The sequence below is a fragment of the Phalacrocorax carbo genome, chromosome 23 (assembly GCF_963921805.1).
Source record: "Phalacrocorax carbo chromosome 23, bPhaCar2.1, whole genome shotgun sequence".
NCBI classification, from domain to species: Eukaryota; Metazoa; Chordata; class Aves; order Suliformes; family Phalacrocoracidae; genus Phalacrocorax; species Phalacrocorax carbo.
The window spans coordinates 3,161,397-3,186,586 of record NC_087535.1 but is presented as its reverse complement, the minus strand read 5'-3'; the positions used below and the strand labels follow the sequence as shown (position 1 = coordinate 3,186,586).

The following is a 25,190-nucleotide window of genomic DNA, read 5'->3' as shown; positions in this document are numbered from 1 at the left end:
TTCAAACGGAGCGACAGGAACAATTTGCGACTTGTCTGCAGCGGGAGAGAGGGAGAAATCCCCAGCGTTTTTGGCAGGGAGCTGGGACGGGGTGGGAAGGGGAACATCAGAAGAGTTTGATTTAAGTTTCACAAGGCAGATAGCTCCCAAGGGCGGGGGCGTGCGGCGCCCCGGGTTGCGGGGAGGCAGATGAAACATGCTCTTGGGGGGAGGTTGCCGGAGCGTGTTGCGGCAGCGGTGCTGTCAGCCTGGGGACACAGCGGCACGAGGCCGGGTGCTCCAGAGCTGCCCGGCTGGTAAGGGTGGGCGACCCTCATGCTCCCAAAATACGCAGCCCGCATCAGCCGGTGCAGCCCCTGGGATACTCGCGGTGTGACCCAGCAATGGAGGGGTTCCTAGCTCCCACTGATATTCCCAAGAAGGGGGAGTCAGGCAGAGAGGGGTGTTTGGGGGGCAGCTCCATCCCTGGCTGCTCCCCACCTCCACCCCTGCGTTGTGCCAGGCCTGGAGGATCAGCCCCCTGTTTCAGGCTGGGGCGGAGGGTCCCCGCCACAGGGAAAGGGGCCGGGGCTGCAGAGCAGCTGCCTTTTGAATTCGTCTGCTAAGTGCTTCCATGTCGGCTCCGTCTGCTGCCCCCCGCAGCTCCCCAGCCCGCCGCGGGGCCGGGGCCGGGCTCAGCCTGGGTGGGCTGCACCCGTCACCGCCTGGCCCTCGGGGACACCGGCAGTCGGGGTTTCCCTCTTCCCCATGGGGCTGCCGTGACTGCAGGGCGGAGGCGCGGCTGGAAGCGCCCTGCGGTGTGCATCCCCCCATCTCCAGCCGGGCATGGGTCATGCAATTTATCCATCCAAAATCACAGCCCTGAGACGATGCCGCAATTCAGTGTCAGAGGCGGGGGCACCCTGCTCGGCCCCTGCCGCTGCCCCTTGCCCATCGCCTCTCCTTTCTTCCCCACAGATGTCGACGAATGCAGCATCAACCGAGGGGGCTGCAAATTCGGCTGCATCAACACGCCCGGCAGCTATCAGTGTACCTGTCCCGCCGGCTGCAAGCTGCACTGGAACAAAAAGGACTGTATAGGTATGTCGGGGCAGGACCTGTCACGGCCGGGGACGCTCCAGCATAGCCCAGACAGCCCCCAGCCAGGAGGTCCCGATGCCCTGTGGCCCCTCCATCACCTGGGGCTGTTGGAATAAGGTCAGGGTGGGGGGAGTGCGGGTTTTGGGACATCCCAGCACAGGGGTGCTCTGGGGTGGGCTGTTTTTGGCTGGGGGCCCATGTCCATCTCACACGGGTCTGGATGAGAAGTGCCGTAGGGTGTTGCCCTCCTCCCTCTGCCCTTGCTTGGCTCGTTGCTTTTTCAAGTGTGCTCGGGGCTGGCCATAAGCTTTCACACCAGCAAGTGTTCCTAAAGGAGCTGTTTTCATGGCCCTGGCCATGCCCTGGTACCCGACTGCCTCCCCTTTGTCTGGCACAGGCTGCATCCCCCTCCCCAACCTGAAATCCCAGCAGTCACATCTCACATCTCCAAGGAGGAGCTGTGCGGTTGGGATGCTGGTCCAGGGTCCCCATGCCGCGCTCTGGCACCCTCTCCTCCCCAGTGAATCCTCCCTGTGACCTGGGAGGGCACAGGGGTCCCTCGCGGGTCCCCGGGCTGTGCCAGCCACGGGCGTCCCTGCTTGTCACCACCAGCCGGCGCATGTCCCTCAGAGCTGGTGAAATGCCTGCCAGGTTCGGTGCCGCCGCGGGCCACCCTCACCTGCAACAAGATGGGCAAGAAGGACAGCTGTGCCCTCACCTGCGCCTCCAAGGCCCGTTTTCTGCCAGGTACCGGTGCCGGTGACACCGCCAGCACAGACTGGGGGGTCCCCATTTCCCTGCATGGCCCAGACTGGGTGGGGAGAGGAGCAGCTGCACAGCCAGGGTGCAAAGCACCCAGGTAGTGGCCAGGGTGAGGGAGGGAGGTGGTTGCTCTGGGGTGGCTCATCACTGGGTGTAGATCCATGGGAGGGGTGCAGGATCCCCACGGCAGGGTACTGGGCATCATCCCCCCACGGCGCAGCCGTGCCTCCCTGCATCACCCCAGCAGAGCATCGCGGGGACTGGGCAGCCACTCCGGTGTCCCCTGACTCGCGTTCCTCCTTCCCGCAGAGTCGGACAGCAGCTACACGGTGAGCTGTGGGACCCCAGTCCTGCGGCAGGGGGGCCAGCAGAGACCTGCCAACAGCAGCCAGCAGTGCCTCGGTAAGGGGGCTCCCGGGGTGCCCACAGCCCCCGCCGGCCAGGCTGCCCCGTGCCAGGGTTGTTGAGCACCCGCCTTTTCTTTTAGAGACTGTCGCTGCGCCAATCAAGCAAAAGGCTTCCTTCAAGATCAAGGATGCCAAGTGCCACCTGCACCCGCGAGCCAAGGGCAAGCAGGACGAGGCCGGGAAGGCTGGGGCACAAGGTGAGGCGTGATGGCGGGGGACAGCAGGGATTCCCGGGGAGGGACGGGGTCCTGACTCGTCCCCCCGTACGCAGGCGGTTCGGCACCTTGCACCGACTGCCAGGTCGCCTTCGTCAACCTCAAGTGCGACTCGTCCAAGAAGGGGAAGGGTCGCCGGGCTCGCAACTCCTCCAACAAGGAGGTGACGCGCATCACGCTGGAGTTCGAGGCGGAGATCAAGCCTGAGGAGATCACAGGTGGGCATGGCGCTGGCTTGGCCCATCTTGGGTGCAGGCAGGGGTGCTGGGACCAGGGGTGCGGACGTGGGACCAAGGGGATGGTGCCATCCCCAGGCAGCAGGGAGAGCCAAACTGGTCCTCATCCCGCACCGGATTGGGATGTGCTGGGCAGCCCTTGCAGCTGAACACCTGGGAGATGGTTTTAATCCTGCTGGGTTTCCATCTCCACCCCTCCCTTCTCACTGCACCCTCTGTTCCCCCCTGCACCCCCATTTCCCCCGGCATCCCCAGCCAGCTGCAACCTGAACTGCCTGCGACAGAGAGTGGAGAAAAAGCTGAAGTCGGCCATCAAAGCCCTGAAGAAATCCATCAACCAGGAGCGGTTCCTGCTCCGCTTCGCAGGGATGGAGTATGAGGTGGCAAGGAAGCTGAGCGTGGCCCCGGAGCGGCAGGAGAGCTGTGGGCCAGGCCAGCAGCGCCTGGGCGGCAAGTGTGGTAAGGAACACTGTGGGGTGCCTGGGGTGGGGGACCAGCCGCGTCCCCCCCGGCAGTGACAGCCTCCCCGCCGCATCGCTGACGTCTCCCCCGGCTCTCAGTTAGCTGCTCGCAGGGAACGTATTACCACGGCCAGACGGAGCAGTGCGTCCCCTGCCCTGCTGGCACCTACCAGGAGAAGGAAGGGCAGCTGTCCTGCGACCTGTGTCCCCGCGGTGATGCTTTCGGACCAGTGGGAGCCACCAACATCACCGGCTGCACGGGTAAAAGGGGCACAGAGGGGCGGCGGGTGGTTGGGAGGGACACGCAGGGGATGTCCAGGGCTGCATCCTCAACCATCAGCCCCCACCCAGAAGAGGGGAAAGCCCTGAGCATCCCCGGGACACCCAGAGGCTGCTATTGTGGGTATTTAGAGGGACACCGGGAAGGGTAGGGCTTGCTTCAGATTTATTGGTGCTGCCAAGGCTGGGCAGGGAGAGGAGCTGGGCATGGGGTGGGAGAGTCCGGGGCATGCTGGGACTGACAGATGCCCGTGCCCGCAGGTCAGTGTTCCCCTGGCCAGCACTCGGCCGATGGCTTCAAGCCCTGCCAGCCGTGTCCCCGCGGGTCCTACCAGCCCGAGGTGGGGCGGGCGCTCTGCTTCCCCTGCGGCGGGGGGCTGACCACCCGCCACGAGGGAGCCCTCTCCTTCCAGGACTGCGACACCAAAGGTAGGTCGGAGCCGGTCCCTGGGGAAGGGGGCAGCCAGTGGGGCTGCACCTGTGGCTGACGCAGCCCCCTTTGCTCTCTGACCTTCCCTCCCAGTCCAGTGCTCCCCCGGGCATTACTACAACACGAGCGTCCACCGCTGCATCCGCTGCGCCGTGGGCACCTACCAGCCTGATTTTCGGCAGAATTACTGCATCGCCTGTCCCGGCAACACCACCACCGACTTTGACGGCTCCACCTCCGTGTCCCAGTGCAAAAGTAGGCGAGCTGGGGTGCGATGGAGGGGGGACAGGCTTGGTGTGGAGTGGGGTCCTTCCTCAAAATTATTTTGAAAAAAACAACACCTTAAAATAGAGTTTTGGGTCATTTCGGTGCTTTATGCATGCAGGCAGGCACGGGGGTATGCATTGAGCAGTGCTAATACAGAACTTCCCCCCTTGCCCAGTAAACCCACCATGTCCCAGTGCCCATGCCACGGGTTCCCAGTTGAACTGGCTCTCCATGCCTTGCAGACCGGCAGTGCGGGGGGGAGCTGGGCGAGTACACGGGCTACATCGAGTCCCCCAACTACCCGGGGAATTACCCCGCCAACGTCGAGTGCACGTGGAACATCAACCCGCCGCCCAAGCGCAAGATCCTCATCGTGGTGCCGGAGATCTTCCTCCCCTCTGAGGACGAGTGCGGCGATGTCTTGGTCATGCGGAAAAACTGTAGGTAACCGAGCGCACCGCGGTGCTCATGGGGGGAGCCGGGGAGGGGAAAGGCTGGGGTTTGGCAGAGCTGCCTTGTGCAAAGGGAGAAAGCCGTGTCCCCAGGCGGCAGGAGGGGATTTTTGGGAATTGGGTGAGCAAGGGAATCGGCATCACCCAGTGTTTCGCTGGGTCAGGGGGATGTGCGTGGGCTCAGTTGCTCACCTGGGTCTCAGCGCTTCTTTTTTGGGGTAAAAAGCCCTGTTCGGAGCTTTCCAGAGCAGGGAAGGAATAACAACAATCCTGATATGTAACATGCGGGTTGGGGAGGTCTCAGCCTCGCCGAACAGAGACAATCCCCATCCCAGGTGCCCCATGAGCATTTAAGCACAGTAAAGCTGGGGGTAGCTCTGCTGGTGGGCGTGCAGCATCACGCATCCCCTCACCGTTCCCTGCAGCCTCGCCATCCTCCATCACCACCTACGAGACATGCCAGACCTACGAGAGGCCCATCGCCTTCACTGCCCGCTCTCGGAAACTGTGGATCAACTTCAAAACCAGCGAAGCCAACAGTGCCCGGGGCTTCCAGATCCCCTACGTCACCTACGATGGTGAGTGCGGGGGCGATGCCACCCTGGCATGCTGGTGCCTCCCTGCCCACTCTGGTACCTGGGTCACCCCAACTCACACCTCCCAAGTATTTTGGGGGGTGCAGACTCAGGGATGGGGACCAGAGGTCTGGGGACGAGCAGCAGCTCACACGCTGACTGTGGTTTTTGGCTGGGTGTTGCAGAGGACTACGAGCAGCTGGTGGAGGACATCGTGCGGGACGGCAGGCTCTACGCCTCTGAAAACCACCAGGAGATCCTCAAGGTGAGTGTGTCCCACCAGGCCCTCACTGCCCGGGGCTCCGGGGGATGCTGGCATGCAGGAGCATCCTTCCCTTTGGGTGTGCCCCCATGCCCTCCCCGTGCTCGTGGCCTCTGGAGCCACCGCAGGGGGAGCATGGGGTGGGATGGTGACCCCCACCTCCGGCTTGGCTTCCCTGCAGGACAAGAAGCTCATCAAAGCTTTCTTTGACGTGTTGGCGCACCCCCAGAATTACTTCAAGTACACAGAGAAACACAAGGAAATGCTGCCCCGTTCCTTCATCAAACTCCTCCGCTCCAAAGTCTCCAGCTTCCTTCGGCCTTACAAATAGCCCCCCGTGCCCCCGCCACCCCCGGGCCGCCCTGCAGCCAAGGAAAACCTCTCCTCCCTTCCCTCTCCTTTCCGATTTTCTCCTTCCTCTGCTCGGCTCCAGCAGGACCGCCACCTCTCACCCCGCAGACGTCCCCCCACGATTTCTCCACCGCTCCCTGCAGAGCCATGCCCCCAGCGGGGGGGGGATGCTCCGGTCTCATCCAGCTGCTGGCGAAGCCGCTCCTCTCTTCCAAAGCAGCTTTTTCATTTTAAGAAACCGAAGTGCCGGTCCTTTCGTCAGCCTCTGTCCTCCCTTTGGTTTACTTTACACCAGGTTTGTCCCCGTTCCCCGGTGCCACCGGCAGCCTGGGACATTGCAGGGAGTCATCATCCTTCCAGCCCACGGGTCTGGCGCCGGCTGCAACCCCACGGAGCTCTTTCGCAGAGGATGGCAAGAAGGTAACGCCGTATTTATTGCAGCACCTGGGTCGTGGGTATCGGCATTGCTTTGCAGAGACTGGGGGAAAAAAATTTTTAAAAGCATACTTGATTAAAAAGGAAATTTAAAGGAGAGAATGGCAAAGCATGCCAGCAAACGGCAACCGTGGTGGCTCCGGTGGTCGTCCCGCCAGAGAGCCGCACTGGCGCTGGGAGGAAAGCACAGCCAAGCCACGTTCCCGGAGAACAATGTCTGGCTGTACGGGAGAAAACAGGGAGCAAAGGAGAAGGACTTTCAGCCGGGTTTGGGTTTTGTTGTTGTTTTTTTTTCCCCCACCCCAGACACTTGTGCCAAGAAACCAGACTTTCTTACAAGCTCTGCCAAAGAGTAACTCAGAAAAGCAAGCTTTGAGAAGAGCAGGAGTAAATGTTTGTGCACTAGGATATCCTCCTTTCTACCTTTTTCATATGTATTAAGTGCAATCATTTGAGTCTTCTTTATATTATTTAGAGGGACGTGTTTTTTTTCTACTAGAAGCGACAATATTTATACCTGCCTGAGAAATGAGAATGTGCGTTTGTAACAAAACAAAAAACGAAAGAAAACCACCCACCCAAAGCAAACCCAGCCCCGGGCTGCCGCTGACCGGTGGATGCTGTTTTCAGGCCTTGCAACTTTTTCTGCCGCATTTGTCCCCGATAAAAACCCCTATTCGGTGGCGGGGAGGTGGTGCCTCTCCTGCCTGGCGTGCGGTGGGGTGAGTTTTTGCAGGGGGTTTGAGGCATCTCGGTCTGTCCCAGAGGAGATGGAGGCGCTGGGGTGGCTGCGTGCTTTTGGGCTGATCCACCATGGTTTGTGGGTTGTTCAAGCCTCATTGAGAGGGGGATGCAAAACTCCACCCTGTCACCTGCTTGTTGCAAACTGTTTTCCTTCCCTGCAGGGTCTCGGAGATGAGCCGAGACCTGGAGGAGACCGGGGCCAGGTCCTGAGGCAGGGTCGGGGGGCACGCTGGGAGGAGAGGAGAGCTGCCCCTCCGCTCAGCCCCGAAACCGCTCCCCCAGGTACAGAGATCCTTGGAGGGAGAGCCATCCCGCCCTGGCTCTGGGGAAGGTTTGTGCTTCCAAGTCCCTTCAGATGCTTTTGGCTCCATCCCTCGCCCTCATCCTGCCGGGATGCTGCAGGAGCCCCTCCCCAGGGAGCGGGGTGCAGATCCTGGGGGGACCCTGTCCTGCCACCCCTCTCCTTCCCCCTCCGCCTGCCTTCCCCCAGCTTCGCAGGCAGGCACGGCTGGGGACGGTGGCCAGGTGGATGCCACTGTCCGGTTTGTCCCCCAGCTTCCCACGTGGCCAGACACTAACCCCTGGGGACAGGAGACCGCTGCCACCGGTCCCCCCTCTTTCTCCTCCCCAAGTCTTGCTCCCTTTCCAGCCCTGCAACCGGCTCTTGGCTGTCACCTCCCAGCATCTTCAGCCCCATCTTCATCCCCCCAAAGCCCTGGAGCTGCCAGGACTAAAGGTGGCCGACTTGCCTACAGCTTTCCTGTCGGCAGTTCCTGTCCCCGCTTGTCTCTTGCTGTTCCCTCAACCACATCTGGGGCGAGCCTGGCTCTTAACAAACTTATTGCCCTGCACGTTGTCCCGGGTCAGTCCTTGCCAAAACCGGGAGGCAGCTGCTCGCCCGCATTTTCCCTCCTCAAATCCATGCTGCTCCAGCACCCCAAGAGCTGCTTCTGGGCTCTGTGAGGGGCTGTGGGCTGGGTGAGTGCTGGCAAAGGGGGGCGAGGTTTGTCCCCAAGATGCGACAGTTGGAAAAGTCTGTCCTGATTCATCCCAGCTGTGGATTTACCCCTCCTGCCGCCCAGCTCCCAGCCTGTTTGGAAGCTCAACATCTGTGGGCTGAGCTGTTTGTCACTTGGTTGGTGTCTGAAAGCAGCTGCTTTGATCCACAAAAGCTGTTGTAGGGATTTGGGGGGGTTGCTCTGGGGCAGTCGTAGCAGAGCAGTGACCATTGAAAGGGTCTTTCATATTTAGAAGAAAAAAAAAAAAAAAACACAGCAGCAAAAATAAAAACAACCCGGGACCGAATAACCCAGCTGCGGCAGCCCCAGTGCGATGCAGCCACTGGTGCTCGCTGAGGGGTTTATTAATTCTCCGTGATTTAGCAGCACGGTTGCTGTCGCTCTGACCCCGCTGGGACCGGGGCTCCCAGAGCCTCGGCGTGTCCTGGGCGCCCCCGTTGTCACTGCACTGCCCTCCTCCGCTCCCCTAAAGCAGTTCTGGGAGGGCGAGCGGGGCGGCATGTCCTTCTGTAGCAGCCAAAGGCACCTGGTAACATCTCCCCCCTCTCCTTCCACCAAATATCTCAAATAATCCCCCCCCCCCCAAAAAAAAAAAAAGCCCACGGGGCCACCAGAGCCACCCCACTGCAGCTCGGTCCCTCTCATCACCCACACCCAGACCCAGAAAAGGTTTGAAAGGCTGAAAACTGCATCATCAGCCGCCTCGGATGTACTGAATGTTTCGACACGGTGAACATAAATAAGGGTTGTTGGTTTTTTTTGTTTTGTTTTGTTTTTTTCATGTTGGAATATTTATATCTGCCTTTTGCAGCGGGCCACGACTTACCATCTCCAGCAAAAATGATTAAAGTAATGAGAAAGATGTAGTTCACGAAGTTATTTGCACTTGATTAAAAGAAAAAAAATGTATCTGAACTTTGTAAAAAGAAATGTTTGCATTTTGTATTGTCTTTTTTTAATTATTAAATGGAATTTCTTGGTGTTGTGTTGATCTTTCAAAAACTGGCTCCACTACTTATTTTAAAGGTTTCGAGCAGCAGGATCCAAAGCCATTTTCATTGTTTTGTTCTCTCGGATGCTAAGACAAGCTCTTTTCAAGGCCATAGCGTTTTGGTTTTTTTCCCCCAGAAGCTTAAATCCTACACACTTCTATAAGCTCACCAGTCATTAGACAATGTATTTCTTTATATACATTAATTAGATGCAACATATCTCATTTTTTAGCCCAGAACATGGAGTTGGATGGGGACTAGCTCAGGGGGAAGCAGAGGGCATGGAAAACATTCTTTACCTTAGCCCCAACCCTTGCTGAGCTGCAGCTCCCACCCCACACCCCCCAGCACCCTCCAGTCCTCTGGATCCTCTGGGTAACTGGGGCCAGCTGGAAGACACCCATCACATCCCCATGAGCTGCTGCTGGCCAGGACCCAGGTGATGGTCAACAGCCGGCTGGGCATGAGCCAGCAGTGCCCAGGTGGCCAAGGAGGCCACCAGCCCCCGGGCTTGTGTCAGCACTGGTGTGGCCAGCAGGAGCCGGGCAGGGATGGGGCCCCTGTGCTCGGCACTGGGGAGGCCCCACCTCGAATGCTGGGCTCAGGTTTGGGCCCTCGGGACAAGAAGGCCCTTGAGGGGCTGGAGCGTGTCCAGAGAAGGGCAGCGGGGCTGGGGCAGGGTCTGGAGCACAAGTGTGCTGGGGGGCGGCTGGGGGGGTTTAGCCTGGAGAAGAGGGGGCTGAGGGGAGCCCTTCTCGCTCTCTGCAGCTGCCTGAGAGGGGCTGGAGTGAGGGGGGGGCTGGTCTCTGCTCCCAAGTCACCGGTGACAGGACGAGAGGGAACGGCCTCAGGCTGCGTCAGGGGAGGTTTAGGTTAGATATTGAGAAAATGTCTTTAGTGCCAGAGCGGTCAGGCCCTGGCACAGGCTGCCCAGAGAGGTGGGGGAGTCACCGTCCCTGGGGGGGTTCAAACAATGTGCAGACGTGGCCCTTGGGGACATGGTTTAGGAGGCCTGGGGGTGTTGGGTTGGTGGTGGGACTTGATGATCCCAGAGGTCTTTTCCAACCTTAATAATTCTGTGACCCCACGGCCCTGGTTGTTGGTCACCGCCAGGGCAGCAGACACCTGTAAATGCCCCCCAGAGCAGGGAGGCAGCGGGACAGGGAGCAGCCCCGCACACAGGACAGCCTCAGGGACCACAGCACAAGGCAAGGGTCCCCCCTGTGGTGAGCTGGGGGATGTGGGGGCTGCAGCACATCTGCTGATCAGCTACACCCGCACTGCACACCCCCAGCAGTGGTAACCACCTCAGCTTGGCTTGTTGTGGATGTGAGTGGAGCTGTTCCCCCTCCCCACGCTGCTCTGAGGGCAGGGCTCTGAAGCTCCTTCCCTCCGGAGCTCTGATATCCCACACAACTCACATCCATCAGCTCAACACAGCATTTCTTGCTAGAGAGAAGCGAACAGCTCTTCAGCAAACCCTCCCCAGACTCTGGAGGAAACACAACCAAACACATGGCCGTAGGTGTCCTAAAAGTTTATTGCTGCCCAATTAGTACAGGCGCTGAGGCTTCCCCATGGTGCTCTTGATATACAAAGCACGCACGTTCTGCCAGTTCTTCTTCAGCAAGGACACCAGGAAGTTGATGGCCAGGTGGATGTTGTAGACGAGTTCGTCTTCTGTCATCTTCACGTGACCGACAGCCACGGCCAGACAGAGCACCTGGGGTACACGGACAGCAGCGTCACTCACAGGCAGAGGTTTTGCAGGGGAAATCAAAGGTTATGGCTAAGCGACGGACAAAACAGCCTAGTGCTGGTCTAAACTCCAAACTGTCTCACGCTCTGTCTGCTGGACCTGACTTCCTCAGCTTATCCATGGGTGTTTCCACAGAGCTCCTTATATTTGGCACGTGGCTCCCACTAACGCGTCCGGTAGCATCTGGACACCATCTCTGAACAACAGCTTGGGAAGGTCTGGCTTCCTCAGAGCACAAAGGTGACTTAGAGATGGGGAAAAGCGGGAAGGACATGTTAAGCCAGGCTGAAGCAGGAGCAGAGCTCTGCTTTAACTCCGCTCCCACACCCTGCTCATTAGGCAGCGCTGGCATGTGCCCTGCAAACCGCTGACCCGGCGCGGTGCAGACGATTGGCTCCAAACCTCACAGCTGAGCACGGCGCCAGCTTCACTTTTTGTTTTGGGCACCAGCCACCAGCCCTTTCTTTCCGCACATAAGACACAGAGCGGCCAAGCCTCTGCCTGCCAGCCTCCCCAAGAAGCCTGTAAGTCAATGCTCCCCACAGGCTGAAGACAAAAGGATTTACGAGCGAGCCGACAGGCAAAGTGTCAGGACATCATTAGCTCAGTTACTTAAAACACTCCAGCATTTGCAAACTATCACATTTGCTGTGTCCTCCCAGTTGTTGCGCCCCCAGGCCCAGATCAGCTGGAGCCCAAGGAGGTACCTCAGCTAGCAGAGCTGTTAATGCTCTGTACTACCCATGAGTCACACTTAGGGCGCTGACATGAGATTAAAATGCCTGAACAGGGTTGTTTTGGTTTTAGGGAGCCAGCTTGCCTTGATGTCTCTACAGCAAGAGCAGACATTCGCAGAGCCGCTCTGAAGTTCACTTGCAGAGTCAAGCCCCAAACTCGCCTCTGGCAAAGCACCGCAGAGCCACGGGGGCACACCTGGCCCGCCGGCCCACCCTGGCAGCGTGGGAGCCCTGCCACTCACTGTAAGAAGCATTAATTACAACCGATTGTGCTCAGCATCCAAACATCAAGATCAGCTCCTAATCATCTGCTCTAAGATCTTTCAACCACAGATAAATAAATGACTCCTCTTTTCCAGCTTGCAGCTGAACGCGCCGCATACCTTCTCCCTTCGCTGCGGAGCGGAGCGCGGGACGCTTCTCACCAGCTACTGTTTTAGGAAGACGCTCGAGGGACACCTACAGCCCAGACCGGGGATGGCAGCCACGTACTAGTCGCAAATAACCCTTGTCACAAGTAACCCTTGGAGAGGAAAAGCCCTGCTTTACCTTCTTCATCTGAAATTTGATGGTAGATTTGACCTCATCAACTTTGGCCACCAGGTTCTCATTGTGAGTGAGGAGAGAAGGGAATTTGCCGGCTTTGTTCAGACCTGGACCCAGGATTCGAGGAATCTGCTTGATCAAGGACTCGGAAGCCAGGAAGGCATCGTACTTCTTAGCTGTGAGGGGAGAACCAACGTAGGTAAGGACAGACTCCCAGCTCCCACACCAAGCTTGAAACTAACAGCTCAGCCAAGGCTGCACTGCTCCATTTCCCTCACCGTGCACTTCTGCATTCCCAGAGCCCTGACAAGCTGCATCGAAGCAGTTTTTATTATTATATTAGAAATTACTCCCATCACACCAGCCAAGTCGGCCAGCACTCAGCTTCTTATCCTGACAGCAGTCCCACCCTCTTACTGGACACAGCTCATTTCCCCAAAGCATTTGTTGTCCCACAGGCACCAGCACTAAACTCCGTACCCTGTCATTCCCTAACTGCATACAGTTCCATGGCAGATTATGGACTGAGTGGGAAGTTTTTCTTGTTTGCCTAAGATATGTATCAAAATTACTTCGGCTTTACAGGGAGGGAAGGGTTTTATCTTTTTCCAAGTGAGAACAAGCACGTTTCCTGCTGTCCACTGAAGTACTGCAGGACTACATCCAACTTTCACCTCCCGCTTTACTCGGCTTTAGCTGCACTCCAGCTCCCTGACCGGGCAAGTGAGGAACACCGGCCCTGGGTGAAACTTTGAGGGAGATGATAGCATTCCCCTGTATCCCTTCCTTCTGGAGGAGGGCAATCAGCCTCACTCCTGGAGGATTGACCTGTCAGTCCTTCTACATCTGGCTCTTCTGGGTAGTTTCTAGACCGATCTCTGCACTTCAGGCTGACTCTGGTTAATTTTCTATTCCCATGACACGGAAATCTGAACACAAAGAAAACTCCCCTGCTTACCCAGCCCTCCCAAGTCAGCCTGGGCACTCCAAGCCCGATCCACGCCACCACTCACCCAGCTTCTTCACCAGCTTCTTGTTTTTGTTGAGTTTCTTCAGAGCTTCTATGTCCATGTGAGGGATGTCAACAGCTTTGGCCTCATCGCAGTGCTGCTGGTCCCCGAGCAGGCAAACGGAGAACTTGGGCCGCGGAGTTGACTTCAGCCTGGGGGACAGAAGGTCCGAATTACTACGAACCGCCAGCGCCACGCGCGTTTCCGTGGGAGCCATCGTGGAGATACCTTACCACAGTGCCTGGGAATCCTCCTCCACAGCTTCTCACCTGCCTTCTCCAGCAGGTCGGTGGGGACAGCACGAGGGCCTCCCCCACCTCCCCTCATGTTTTAAGACCCAGGGTAAGGGTCCGTCCAGCCGCACCCACTTAGCCGGGGGGGGTCTGAACTACCCAAGCGGTTCAGCGCCGCGTCCTCCCGCCGTGGCCAAGCGGCCGAGGGGAGGGCGCAGGCCGAAGGCTGGGTGGGAGCAAGAGGATGCCGAACCTGACGGTGCCGGAGAACCGCTTGTCCTTTTGCGGGTCGTAGTTCTTCAAGCTGATCTGCAGCTCCACCGTCTCCACAAACCTGAGGGGAAGAGGAAAGCGGCAGAGGTGAGAGCCCAGGCGGGCTGGGGGAGAGCGAGACCGCGGCCAAGCGCCGGGGCCTGCGGCGTGCCCGGTCCTGCCACGGCGCAGGGATCTTACTTGCGCTTCTTGACCTTGCTGCCCTGCAGCACCTCCTTCACCGCCTCGTACAGGGTGTCGCGGGAGACTTTGCTGCTGCGGGGGGGAAAGAGAGCACAGACTCAGCGCTCGCCCCGCCGGGGCCTCCTGCCGGCCGCGGGGACGGGAGGGACAAGGCCCCTGAGCCCACCCCGGCCCATCCGCGCTCCCTCTCGGCCGCCCGCCGCCATCGGCCCCCGCTGCCCGCACCGCGGCAACAGCCCGGACCGCCTCGGGGCCGCCCGCCGGGCGCGGATGGCGGCGGATGGCAGCGGAGAGCGCAGCCGGGCCCGTACCAACCTCATGGCGGCGGCTGGTCAGAACCGAGAGGGTGGGCCGGTCCCCCGCGCGCTATAAATAGGGGCGGATCTCGCGAGACTCGGCACCATGCTGGGAGTGGCGGAGTGTGTCACAGTATGACCGCCATGCTGGGAGTGGCCGAGAGTGGCGCGGTGGGCGCCATGCTGGGAGTGGCCGAGTGTGGAGGGCCGTACTGGCTTCCCCGCCTCTCGGCTCCCCTCGGCGGGCAGTTCGCTGTCCGCACCTCCTTCGTTGGAGACGGGACGCAGCCCTGCGTGAGGAGCTCCTAGGGCACACCGCCTCGCTACTAGGACAGGTTCCCCTTCAGGGGTTTCAGTGCTATAAAACCTCGTTAAGTTTCCGCGGGCAGGTACCCGCTGGAGGCCTGCGCTGCCCCCCGAGCTGGGAAGGGCCTGCCGCAGGGCAAGATCCGTGAGGGCAAGCTGTGCCTTTGGGCCTCAATGTTGGCGCTGCGCATGCGCCGCAGATTCGGTACATGCGCATTGACTGTTCGTCGGCTGACTCTTCGTTAACCGGCCCAGTTCCTTGTGGCTGTGCCGTGGTGCCCCGGAACCTGAATGGCGGCTTACGGAAGATTGAGGCCGTGCGGTAAGTTCTGTCACTATGCGGGTTGTGGGGCGGGGCGAAGAGGTGCCGGGCCCCGGTGCATGGCGGTCAGGCGGCGGACTCGGCCCCGCCGGGTTTGCTCAGGTGGGTGCCGGCGGTGAGGGGGGACATGGCTGCCGACCGGCTGCTGCTTCCGCCACCCCACCCCCCCCGGTCAACGGTCAACACCACGGGACTCGGGGGACCCCCGCCACTCCCGGGGCACCTGGGCGCGCCCCGCCGCTCCCCTCAGGGCTCGCCATGGCGCCAGCCCCTGCCCTCTCCCTGTCCCAGCCCGCCCTGAGGCGGGGGGCACGTCCCCTCTCGTCCCCTGCCACCCCCCGGGGGGCTTCGCACCGCAGCGTGCACCCGGCTTCCCTCAGGCAGCGCCTGCCCCATCCCTGCCGGGGGGTCGCGGCCCCTCCAGCAGCACCAACATCGGTTTGCACGGCAGCCCCGGCAGCCGGGAGGCGCCTCCGTGGCCCGGCCACCCTCCTGGGACGGAGCCTTTGCTGGGAACCACGCTGCGATGCCTCTCGGGAGGTGTCCGGCCTAAGAGCAGGCAGAATCGGCTGCAGCTGGAGAGGGGCTGCCTGCTTGGGGCTGAGGGCGCCAAGCGCGGCGCAAAGCCTGGCTGCACCCCTGGGTGCCGTAGGGACGGGCAGAGCGGTCAGACTTGTTCCTGGAAATCGAAATGATAAAATATTAGGCTACCTCAGAGGTTACTCGTGAAGAATCCACTGCAGCTGCTTTTAAAGATAATCTGTCAGCAGAGTGCCTCTTTAGCAAAATGTTCTCGTGGGGGTGCGGGCGTGCTGGCGTCATGGGCTTATAGCCTGAATTGCGTTCCTCGGAAGGCCGGGAGTCAGACAGGAATGGGAGGGCAGAATGAGGATGCTTCCAGGGACAAAGCTCATCACCCTGTCCCCGTCTCTTGCAGTACAGGACACCCCCAGCCTGTAGGTTCAGGTTTTAAAGTACTGGGAAACCTTTCCTGCAGATCATTTGGAGGATGGGAAGGGCTTGAATGCGGCATTTACACTATCTGTAAAAAGAGTCTGTCAGTTCACTGGCTTGATAAGCTTTATCATATATTTGTCTGTGGAATAGGTTGTTCGCCCTGCCTGCCGTTGGTATGGGAAGGGTGCATCTTTTGTCCGGTTTAATGCTTTATAATCTCCGAAGGAGTTTGCCATTCAAGCCTTTCTTAATGCACAAAAGAGAGCGTACATAAGTTGGGAGAAAATAAAACTTGAATTGTTCTTTTTATTTAAGGCTTGCAACAAAGACGACAACTCGCTGTTCTGCAGACCTCTTGCTTTGGGTCCTGGTGCTCTCTGCGAGCACGCTAAGTGAAATTCATGTCTGAGGAGCAGTCATCAGGGCAGGATGGAGAGCTTGGGCTTGCAAGCAGTGACCCTTAGTGACGGGACGACAGCCTACATTCAGCAGGCTGTCAAAGGTAATGGTCCCTTTGGGCTGCGAAATCTGAAAGTCTCTTGATTGACCCTGTGAAATGAAAGTCAGACTTATCAGAACTGTCATGCATCTTGTATAGTCGCTTTGTACAGGAAGCTAGCAACTATCTGTTAGATTTGCACAGAAGAGTGATGGAGCAGAAATAAAACATGCCTCTGGTTTGGAAATAAAGCTTTGGAGGTGGGAGAGCTCTTGCTGTAGAAAACAAAGGCTCTGTTTGGACTAGAGTGAGCCCTGTTCTCTAGGGTAAAGGGGAAATGGAGCTCACGCCGTGGCCTGCAGAACTCTGTTCAACCAAAACTTCCCCTGAAGCGAAGCAGGATGTTTTACTTTAGTGAGACGTGTAGAATTTGGTTCACAGTAGTGCTTTTCTCACTTGAAGGAGTGCTGAGCTCAGCGTTGGTTAACTGAAGCGATATCAGTGCCAAATTCAACACCTGCCTTATTTTGGTGTTTGTAAAGTGCTGCTGCTTCCACCACCCACTGATCCTGAGAAAAGCAGCACACTCTTTCCCAGCCTGCGGAACAGGACAGTTGAGTTGCGAGGTTTCGTGTCCTGGGGATTGCTCTCTTGCTTTCTTTTCTGTGTGAACTCACTGCAAGTTTATTATACGTGTGGAGTTGGACTCTCTTGAAAACCACTAGGTTTTGTGACCCCCACAAGCATTGTGCACCAGGTGAAAGCAGCCTGGATTCCTCGTGTTCAAGTGGGACAGAGCAATGTCCTCTCTGCATCCAATAATTTGGTAACTAAAACATTGTTATAGGGTTACTCAGAGTTACACTATTTTAAGGGTCCGGTCTTCACAACCCATCAAGGGTAGGAACAGTTTAGGTCCCTTTAGGTCCTGCCATTTTTTTCCCACGGGTTGATCCTCCACCAAAGTAGAAGATGATAAATCTGCAGGCCCCTGATGTTGCTGTTAAAAGCTCCTAGTTGATTTTTTTTTTCTCCAGGACAAGTGTAATTGCTTTCTACTTTAGACCCAAAATGCTTAGCACACATAATTCTTTCTCCTCCTTGGCTTACAGGGCTGTGAAGCACAGCTTGTAAACAAGTGATGACTGAGGTTCTTTGTCTTTTATTCTCCTGCCTAGGAAAGGGAGGCTCTAGCATTTCTGGGAAGTTACGTGCCTCTAGGGCTATTCAGGGGAAAGCTTGATAAATAACAGCTTGGAAGTAACAGTTTTGCTGTCTTCTGTGGGACTGGCTTCCTTGAGAAGATGAGGCAAAGGGGACAGCTCGTGGGACTGGAAAGACTGAACTCTGCAGGCAGCACTGATGGCAAGTTTTTTAACTGTTTCAGGTGAAAAACTGATTGAAGGGCAAGTCATTGAACTTGAAGATGGGACCACAGCTTATATCCACCAGGTGACAGTTCAGAAAGGTGAGGTGATTCACCCCTTTCTTTTCAGAAGGACGTTGTAGATGTAATTGCAGTTTTCTGTGTTCTAACAGTCGGGGTCCTCTATTAGTTCTAGCTTTAAGAAGTCCATATAGATGTAGGGTTTTTTTCTTGCCTTTGGTTTTGAGGCTGAATGAGCAAGGACATAGAACATGTGATTTCCTGTGAAGTTTTTAGCAATCTGACAAGAAGGCAAATTTGCTGGTGGTGTAAGCAAATGTTTAAGCGTTGTTTCACCTGTGGGCTCTCTCACAGTTGTCAGTCTGACAGATCACAAGTCTACAAGCAAGGCCAGTAAACTCTGTGCTGTGTTTGTGCCAACTACAGAGCCCAAACAAAGTTTGTTTCATGTGAGAGCAGTTGGACAGGAATTTCCTCTGAACCATGAGGTAATATATGACTTCTGGAATAGGTGTTGTGCGGATGAGGGTGGGGTGGGGATTGTTGGGTCAATGACCAAGGTGGCATTGCTTCCATCAGCCCATGTCACCTCCAAAATGAGGTGACATTAATCAATCTGAGATGTGTTCGTAATTCATTTCATGTGGCTGGCACCAGAGCGGCATAAGGTGTAAAAGGGCAGGTAGAAAGAAGTCTGTTGCTCTGGGCAGTCCTCCCTTTGCCTTCCCAAGCTCCTTGTATGCCACCTCCCTCTTCTGTCCTTAAAAGGTTCCTTGAAACCCACTGAGTTTTCCAATAAGGTGTGTCCATTCTTTTTGTTTCTTCTAGAGCCTGTGGCTTTTGAGGATGGTCAGCCAGTAATGTTGGAAGATGGCAGTATGGCCTACATACACAACACAGCTAAAGGTAAGGTGTGTTCCCTGTTCTTCCCTTGGCAGCTGGAGTAGAAGCCACTAAGCGTCACAGATTCCCAAGGCTGTAGGTAGCCCAGGGCGATGAAGAGCGCCTCACACTCAGCAGCTCTTTTACATTTGATCTTATTGGTTACCTCTTGCAGAAAGTTATGACCCCAGCACCTTTGAGGCCATCCAGCTGGAGGATGGCTCCACTGCCTATATACACCGTCCTGTCATCATGCCACCTGGCAGCACCATCCTGGAAGTGCAGGCAGAAACTGGGCTAGAGGACTTGGCTGGAGAGGAGGAAGATGATGCCTTTCATGTCAAGACCATTAATGCATTAAAGCAGTACTCCGGTAAGGTGAGGACTCAACGCTTCTTTCATGGTCTGCCAGCAGCACTGAGGGGCTGGTGTAGTAGTCCACATTTGGCCTGGGGTTTAAGCGTCCTCCCTTCATTAGTATTTCTGTGTATTTGCTTTTCAGCAGGGCCAGCTTTGAGAAGAGAGACAGGGCTTCTATGGGAGTGCCACGGGGCTGACAGTTAAGGACCTAGAACAGGGCGGTTTCCTGCTGGACCCTCTAGCTAGTTCCTGCAGAGTGCTGGGCCTACCACCCTTAACCTGCTGCAGGCACAGATTTGGGAAGAGCAGAGAGCTGCTGTCGTACAGCTTGGATTTTTGTTCTTGCTTTTTATGTCCCTCCTTGAAAGTGTTTTCCTTCTGTTTGCTAGGTTTCTCATGATGCCACCTGGGTATGCTATTCTCTACCGCAGATGATTCAGGCAGCAAATCAAGACTAACCTTTTACGTGTTAGGAGTGGCTAAGTTATAGCCACTGTTCCCCATGTTGACAAAGGCCTCAAAAACCAAAATGGCTTCAGATCCCAATGTGTTGTCACTGCAGTGCTCCATCTGACTGTCTTGGGTGCTGCCATCTTCTCCCATCTTCATGGTGTCGTGTGAGGTGGGCCTGCCAGGAGCGTGCCGACACGCTGCTCCGCTGGGCAGCAGTAAGATTTGCCAATGGAGGCCTTCCTGCTGCAGTAGGACCAGCCTGCCCTAGCTCTCTGGAGAAGGGCGGGGTGGTGCTGCTGATGCAAATGCCTTGCTGTACAGGGAGGTGTGAACAGTACCCCTGCCTCTTTGCTTGTAGGTGTCTGACGAAGAAGAGGAGGGAGTGACAGACACCTGCCACACGAAAAGTGAGGATTCCAGTGACATCTGTTCCCAGGTCTGAATTTTTCTGTGATGCATTTCTTAAACTAGGCCAAACTCTTGTTGCAGAGTGCTTTGCCAGCTAGTAATTAAGAAAGCTTTGTGGCTTCTCTGCAAGGTTAGCAAATATATTAGCTGCAGGTTTTACAAATGAGCTAAGAGAAGCACAAAGAGGTGAGCTATGTGTCCGAGAACACCCAGTGAGCTGGGAGGTGGGGATGGGAAATGCTGGTTCTTAGACCCCTGCCCCGTCACCTGGATTTTACCCTACATGCACAAGTTGTGTTTGTAGGAACGTGTTTTTTTGAGAATAACTGAAGGAGTGCATATGTATGGCAAGGAGGGAAACGATTTGTGTGGGCTTTGCGAAGCCTGCTGTAGTGGCTCCCTGAATTAATTTCCGTACATCTCTCGGCAGGATTTGCAGGAGGAAGAAGTGCACAGCCACGAGAAGGGGCAGCAGGTCGGCAGTAGAGCTTTCCGTTGTGGGTACAAGGGCTGTGGCCGCCTCTATACAACCGCCCACCATCTAAAGGTAAAGCAGGTAACATGCCGTCGCGCAGTGTGCAGACCAGACATATCCCCGTGCTATAGTGCCAGGCCGGAGTGCTGCTCAACAGAAGGCTGAGTTGTGTGCTTGGCTCCCCAAGAGATCCAGATGTGTTAATTGGCCAAGGTGAAATCCAACAGAGAACTTCACGTTTTCTCCACCACCTAGATTTCTCCACACTGTTTTCCTTCCTTCTTGTCTTGGACCTCATTTTAGGGACCTGTTCTTTCTTTTCCAGGTCCATGAACGTGCTCACACAGGTGACCGGCCATATACGTGCGACTTCCCAAGCTGTGGGAAAGCATTTGCTACAGGTAACAATTTCTCTTTTGAGCAAATTTTGTTCTCCCTCCAGTTGAAACCACTCTTGAGTATCATCCCTGGCTTTTTTCCAGCAGAGCACAATGAGCATAGCTTTTAAAGCCTTCTGAGAAGGAATTGCAGCATGGTAGACTGCCTGGGACCTGACTGATTATGGACAGATTAAAGGAGTTATAGAATGAAGCTGAGTTGTCAGTGGTGGTGTGAGGCTGTTTGGACATTTCTTCCCCTTCAGCTTTGTCGACACAGGCCAGGCATTCAAAAATGCACGAACTGAGAGGTGGTACACAGCTTGCTGTAGCCTTTCCTTCTCGTTATAAAATTTAATTGTAGTTTCCTTCCTGGACAGGGTACGGGCTGAAGAGCCACGTGAGAACACATACTGGTGAGAAGCCATACAAGTGTCCAGAAGATGTGTGTAGCAAAGCCTTCAAAACCTCTGGGGATCTGCAGAAACACATCCGGACGCACACGGGTGAGCAGTGCAGGAGAACCACCAAGCTCCTCATTGAAAGGGTCTCCAAGATAAAGTACTGCTTCATCCTTTGGCCAGGACATGCCTTTTTGTATTTTGGGTGAAGCAAGGCAGAACTGAAGATGTCTTCAGGCAGAAGTAGATGCGTAGCAGTAGTAGTACGAGGGCTTCTCGATCTGGATATGAACAGGAGAGCAAAAGGGGTAGGGAAGCCAATGTTGCTAGAGGAAATGTGCCAGCAGTTGGGTCTGATCTGAGGTCTCGTCAGTGTAATGCTGTGGAGGAGTGAAGCAATACAGGTGTCTGGGGCATTCCCAGTAGCTGCGTTGCAGCAGAACTCTCATCCATGTTTCTCTGTCAATGCAGGTGAGCGTCCCTTCAAGTGCCCCTTTGTGGGCTGTGGCCGCTCTTTTACCACGTCCAACATCCGCAAGGTTCACATCCGAACGCACACAGGCGAGCGGCCGTACATGTGTCCGGAGCCCAGCTGTGGAAGGGGCTTCACCAGTGCCACCAATTACAAGAACCACATGAGAATCCACACAGGTAAGAGGAGGAGAGGGTGAAATGCAGACAGCTCCCCCCCAGTCGGTTGGCTGCACCGATGGCTTGTGGCAACAGGGAAGTCTGTGGGACTGAAATGGTCATTTCCAGGTAGATCTGGGAGTGGCCAGCGAGTTAAAGGAAACAGACATTGCTTTATTGGGCTGATTATTGTTCCACCTGCTCCAGTGGTCTGTCTCCAGCTATTCCCCCCTGATGGGGAATCCCCTCCCAGAGCAATAAGAGGGTGAGTGGGATAAGCTCTGCTCTGTGGCCTCTGCCCTAGGAGAGAAGCCGTACATGTGCACTGTGCCGGGCTGTGGAAAGCGCTTCACGGAGTACTCCAGCCTCTACAAGCACCACGTGGTCCACACGCACTGCAAGCCCTACACCTGCAATAGCTGTGGGAAGACCTACCGCCAGACCTCCACGCTGGCCATGCACAAGCGCAGCAGCCACGGCGAGCTGGAGGCCACGGAGGAGAGCGAACAGGCCCTCTACGAACAGCAGCAGCTGGAGGGTGAGCGAACACTCTGCCGTCGCCTGCAGCAGGCTTGGGTCAGGCTGCGTGGCAATGGGGAGATGACTGCAAGAACCTGCAGCCCCACCCCTCTCAGACCCAGGTCTGCGCTGTGGCCTCCTGCCTCCCCCATCAAACCAGATCTGTGCTGCAGACAAGAGAAAAGGGCTCCCCATGGCCCTTGCTGCATGTCACGGGTTGGGAATGGACTCCTACCCGTTCTGTAGTACAGGGAGAGGTAAAGACCTTTCTTCCCAGGCCAATGTTGGGCTGTTGCCATCATCATCTTGTGCTCTTCTATGATGGCCCTTCAGGCAACAGGCGGGTCCTGGGGTCAGGCACGTGCTTTCACTCTGATTAGTGCTTCACTCACCCCTTTTGCTCTTCCTCTTCCCTGACTCAGCTGCTGCTGCTGACAGAGGCTCCCCGCTGAAGAGCCAGCATATTGCTTTCCTGTCAGAGATGGAGGAAGAGGAAGAGGAAGATGACCATGGTATGCCTACACAGGTCTCACTTATCTCTCAGGATGGGACAGAGCAGGTATGGACACCGACAGCCTTCAGCACGTGGGGTCGGCAGTTAGCTGAGTAAGATTCCGCCTCTACCTGGCCTTGGTGTACTCTTTAAGGCTTTTTCTTCAGCATAAAACAGTCCCTGGGGCTTCATGGGCTCTGTCTGACATGAGGGATCCCTCCTTCCAGACTTAACCACTGCTGCAGTCTTGATGTGGAGAGTAAAGAATGGGCCTCTGCTCCCCAGCTCACCTTCTTGCTGGACGGGGTCTTGGAGGTGTTTGCCCAGGCTTGCGTGCAGCGCCTGGCAGCCCTCGCCTTCCGAACAGCTGTCAAGAGGCAGCTCCCAACCTCTGCTGACACAGGCTGGATTTGGAGACTCTTTTTTTTCATTGTGTACGGCAGTGCTTTTCTTGTACTTCCCTCCACCAGCTGCCCGCGTGCTGACTGGGGAAAACTCCCTTCTGTGGCACGGGGCAAAGGAAACAGCTGCCACGAGTAACACTTGTTTGTTCTTAGTCTGAGATGCTCCCTGCTGCAGCAATGCACAAGCTGTCCCTGTCCCTTCAAAGCCTGGAGAGAAGATGCTAATAAATGGGAAGGGAGGTGTGGTGGGAGGAGGAGGGCTGGAGACCTGAGGTCTGTGAGTTCTCCATCGATTCTGTCCGTGACCCTGGGCAAAGTCCATGGAGTTCTCTGTGCCCAAGGTCTGACGTGCAGAGGAGGAGAGAATATTTCATCCTTACTGAGACCTTTTGTGTTACTAAACTCAGGAGTTGCATAAGGCTTCCTGAGAAGCCAAACTGGCTGAGAGCATCCGCTGTTATCCCGCCCAGGTCAGTTTGTCACAGGAGGATCTGCAGACCCTGGGCAGTGCAATCAGCATGGTGACGCAGAGCGGTGCCCTCCCCATGCCCGAGGAAGAGCTGGCGGGTGGTGACACGCACACCGTGACTGCGGCCAACACGGACGGCACCGAGACACAGCCGGTACGGACGAAACCAGGACCTTCCCTTTTCCCTGCGGAGAAACAGCAGGGAAATTGCATTTTCTTTTAAAGGGAAGGGAATTGCATTTTCTTTTAAAATATGATTGTTTTTTAATCTCCCCTTCTCCTAGGTTACCGTAGTCACGTCTGGGGCAGTCGTGTCAGAAGAATCAGCCATCACATCCCTCCGTCATCAGCAGGTGGCATTGCTGGCTACCGCCCACGGCACCCACATCGCAGTGCAGGTACCGCACAGCTCCTGCCACGTTCCTCTTCGTTGCCCCATCCACCCTCTGGCTTCAGCACTCACCCTCTTGCTCCGCTGCACCTCCTCGTGCCCAGGGTGCTTGCTCTTTAACTCCCAGATGCCCTGTGCATAGAAGAGAGCAGGATCGTGCTCCCTGGATTGCAGAATGCTCCTTTGTAAACAGCCTTTCCCCACCGTAGCCATGCCTCTCCCCGCTTTGCCCTGCTGCTCTCTCCCTGTGTCACCCACCACCGGTCCCTCGTACCTCTGTCCCGCTGGGGCTGCCCTGAGCAAGCCCACGCCTGAGCCCACCTTTTGGGAGGACAGTGTTCTCTCTCTCCCTTTCCTCTACTAGCTAGAAGAGCAGCAGAGCCTGGAGGAAGCCATCAGCATGGCCGCAGCAGCGATCCAGCACGAACCTGTAACACTTGACGCAGCCGTGTCTGAGAACGGGTGCTGAGACCCTGCAGAGCCTCCCGGGCAGGGAGAGCAGGCGGCCCGAGCCTGTCCTCTGCGGGAGCTGCAGGAACCGGGCCGGCCAGTGCACAGAAGTGCCGTACCCGAGCGAGGGAAGGTGTTTGAGACCAGCAGCCAGTGTGTGCACCGCGCAGGCAGTGAGACCTGATGCGGGCAGCGTTGGGCTACCCGAGCGACCTTGTTCCAAGGGCTCTTATCTCCATGGAGGGATGTCAAAGATACTTGGCTGCTGCCTTTTCCTGGAGGCTCTGCAGTTCTCCTGGGCTCTGAGCAGCAACTTTCCTGCTCCTTGCCTTGGGCACTGACTCCCTCTTTCTGGAGGCAATGGCAGGTTGTGTCCTCTAGTATTTATTTCTTCCTGGCTAAGATTTCCAAGACCTGCCAGTCTTCTGCAGTAGAGGTGGAACCACAGAGACTTCAACAGTCTCTGGGAATGCAAAATATTTTTGGACAGGCGCTTCCTGCCCTCTCCCTCTGGGAATGGTCCAAAAGTTCCCCTGTCTGCCCACCCCTCCAGGTAAGGGACAAGTGGGCAGCATATGCACAGAAGCAATAAAGCCCCATCAAAGCAAGCCCAGGCTGCCCTGGGCTCGGTGTCTGGAGTGGTGACCAGTTACTGCTGGAGCGAGCGCCCGGGCTGGCTCCAGCAACACTTCTCCCATCGCATTATCACGCTCCGCTCTCGAGCAAACTTCCTTGGCAGACTCAGCACTTACGGAGCAGAGCAAAGCCCTCATCCACCCAAACCAACCAGCAGTTGTTGGGGCAGAGCTAGACTTGGATGTAAATAATGAGTTGAAATAAAAACAAACTAAAAATTTCCTTTTTAAAGAAAAGCACCCTTCTCTCGGTCAGTCCCTGGGGCCAGTGGCTGGGAGAGGGTGAGAAGGTGGGGTGGAGGTTACTGGTTTGCAGATGTAAGGATTGAGGAAGTGGAGATTTGAATTGACTGAAAGTGCAGCCATTGTCCAAAAATGGTGCTGAGGAGGGGTGTGAGCAAGACAAGCTGTAGCCTCTGAGCTCCCAG

At 56.5% G+C, this 25,190-nt stretch overlaps 3 protein-coding genes across 7 annotated transcripts in view; 2 read left to right on the top strand and 1 right to left on the bottom strand.

Annotated features, from left to right (window-relative positions):
• Positions 1-8,977, top strand: part of SCUBE3 (signal peptide, CUB domain and EGF like domain containing 3) — a 39,438-nt gene extending 30,461 nt beyond the window's left edge. Inside the window, exons 11-23 of the mRNA XM_064472061.1 lie at positions 958-1,080; positions 1,693-1,827; positions 2,152-2,244; positions 2,330-2,446; positions 2,521-2,682; positions 2,956-3,159; positions 3,261-3,422; positions 3,702-3,869; positions 3,964-4,125; positions 4,380-4,577; positions 5,015-5,167; positions 5,350-5,429; positions 5,608-8,977. Coding sequence (XP_064328131.1) covers positions 958-1,080; positions 1,693-1,827; positions 2,152-2,244; positions 2,330-2,446; positions 2,521-2,682; positions 2,956-3,159; positions 3,261-3,422; positions 3,702-3,869; positions 3,964-4,125; positions 4,380-4,577; positions 5,015-5,167; positions 5,350-5,429; positions 5,608-5,757 — 1,907 coding nt within the window. The 3' untranslated portion in view covers positions 5,758-8,977. The remainder of the gene's footprint in view (positions 1-957; positions 1,081-1,692; positions 1,828-2,151; positions 2,245-2,329; positions 2,447-2,520; positions 2,683-2,955; positions 3,160-3,260; positions 3,423-3,701; positions 3,870-3,963; positions 4,126-4,379; positions 4,578-5,014; positions 5,168-5,349; positions 5,430-5,607) is intronic.
• Positions 8,978-10,488: 1,511 nt separating this feature from the next.
• Positions 10,489-14,083, bottom strand: RPL10A (ribosomal protein L10a). Its single transcript, XM_064472324.1, has 6 exons — positions 14,024-14,083; positions 13,706-13,780; positions 13,506-13,586; positions 13,023-13,171; positions 12,013-12,185; positions 10,489-10,690 (listed from the first exon to the last, which is right to left on the bottom strand). Exons 1-6 carry the CDS (start codon positions 14,026-14,028, stop codon positions 10,520-10,522), a joined length of 654 nt encoding a protein of 217 aa, XP_064328394.1. The 5' UTR covers positions 14,029-14,083; the 3' UTR covers positions 10,489-10,519.
• Positions 14,084-14,190: 107 nt separating this feature from the next.
• On the top strand, positions 14,191-24,999 carry ZNF76 (zinc finger protein 76). Of its 5 annotated transcripts, none has more exons than XM_064472320.1 (15): positions 14,191-14,632; positions 15,905-16,091; positions 17,416-17,496; positions 18,244-18,321; positions 18,473-18,675; positions 19,469-19,546; positions 19,949-20,065; positions 20,319-20,394; positions 20,751-20,876; positions 21,243-21,422; positions 21,706-21,939; positions 22,343-22,479; positions 23,288-23,440; positions 23,571-23,684; positions 24,042-24,999. In XM_064472320.1, exons 2-15 carry the CDS (start codon positions 16,019-16,021, stop codon positions 24,144-24,146), a joined length of 1,755 nt encoding a protein of 584 aa, XP_064328390.1. In that variant the 5' UTR covers positions 14,191-14,632; positions 15,905-16,018; the 3' UTR covers positions 24,147-24,999. The 5 variants fall into 5 exon arrangements, with proteins under 5 accessions (XP_064328390.1, XP_064328389.1, XP_064328393.1 ...); XM_064472319.1 differs by lacking the exon at positions 14,191-14,632 and adding an exon at positions 14,664-14,734; XM_064472322.1 differs by lacking the exons at positions 14,191-14,632; positions 15,905-16,091 and adding an exon at positions 17,842-17,903.
• The last annotated feature ends 191 nt before the right edge of the window (positions 25,000-25,190 follow it).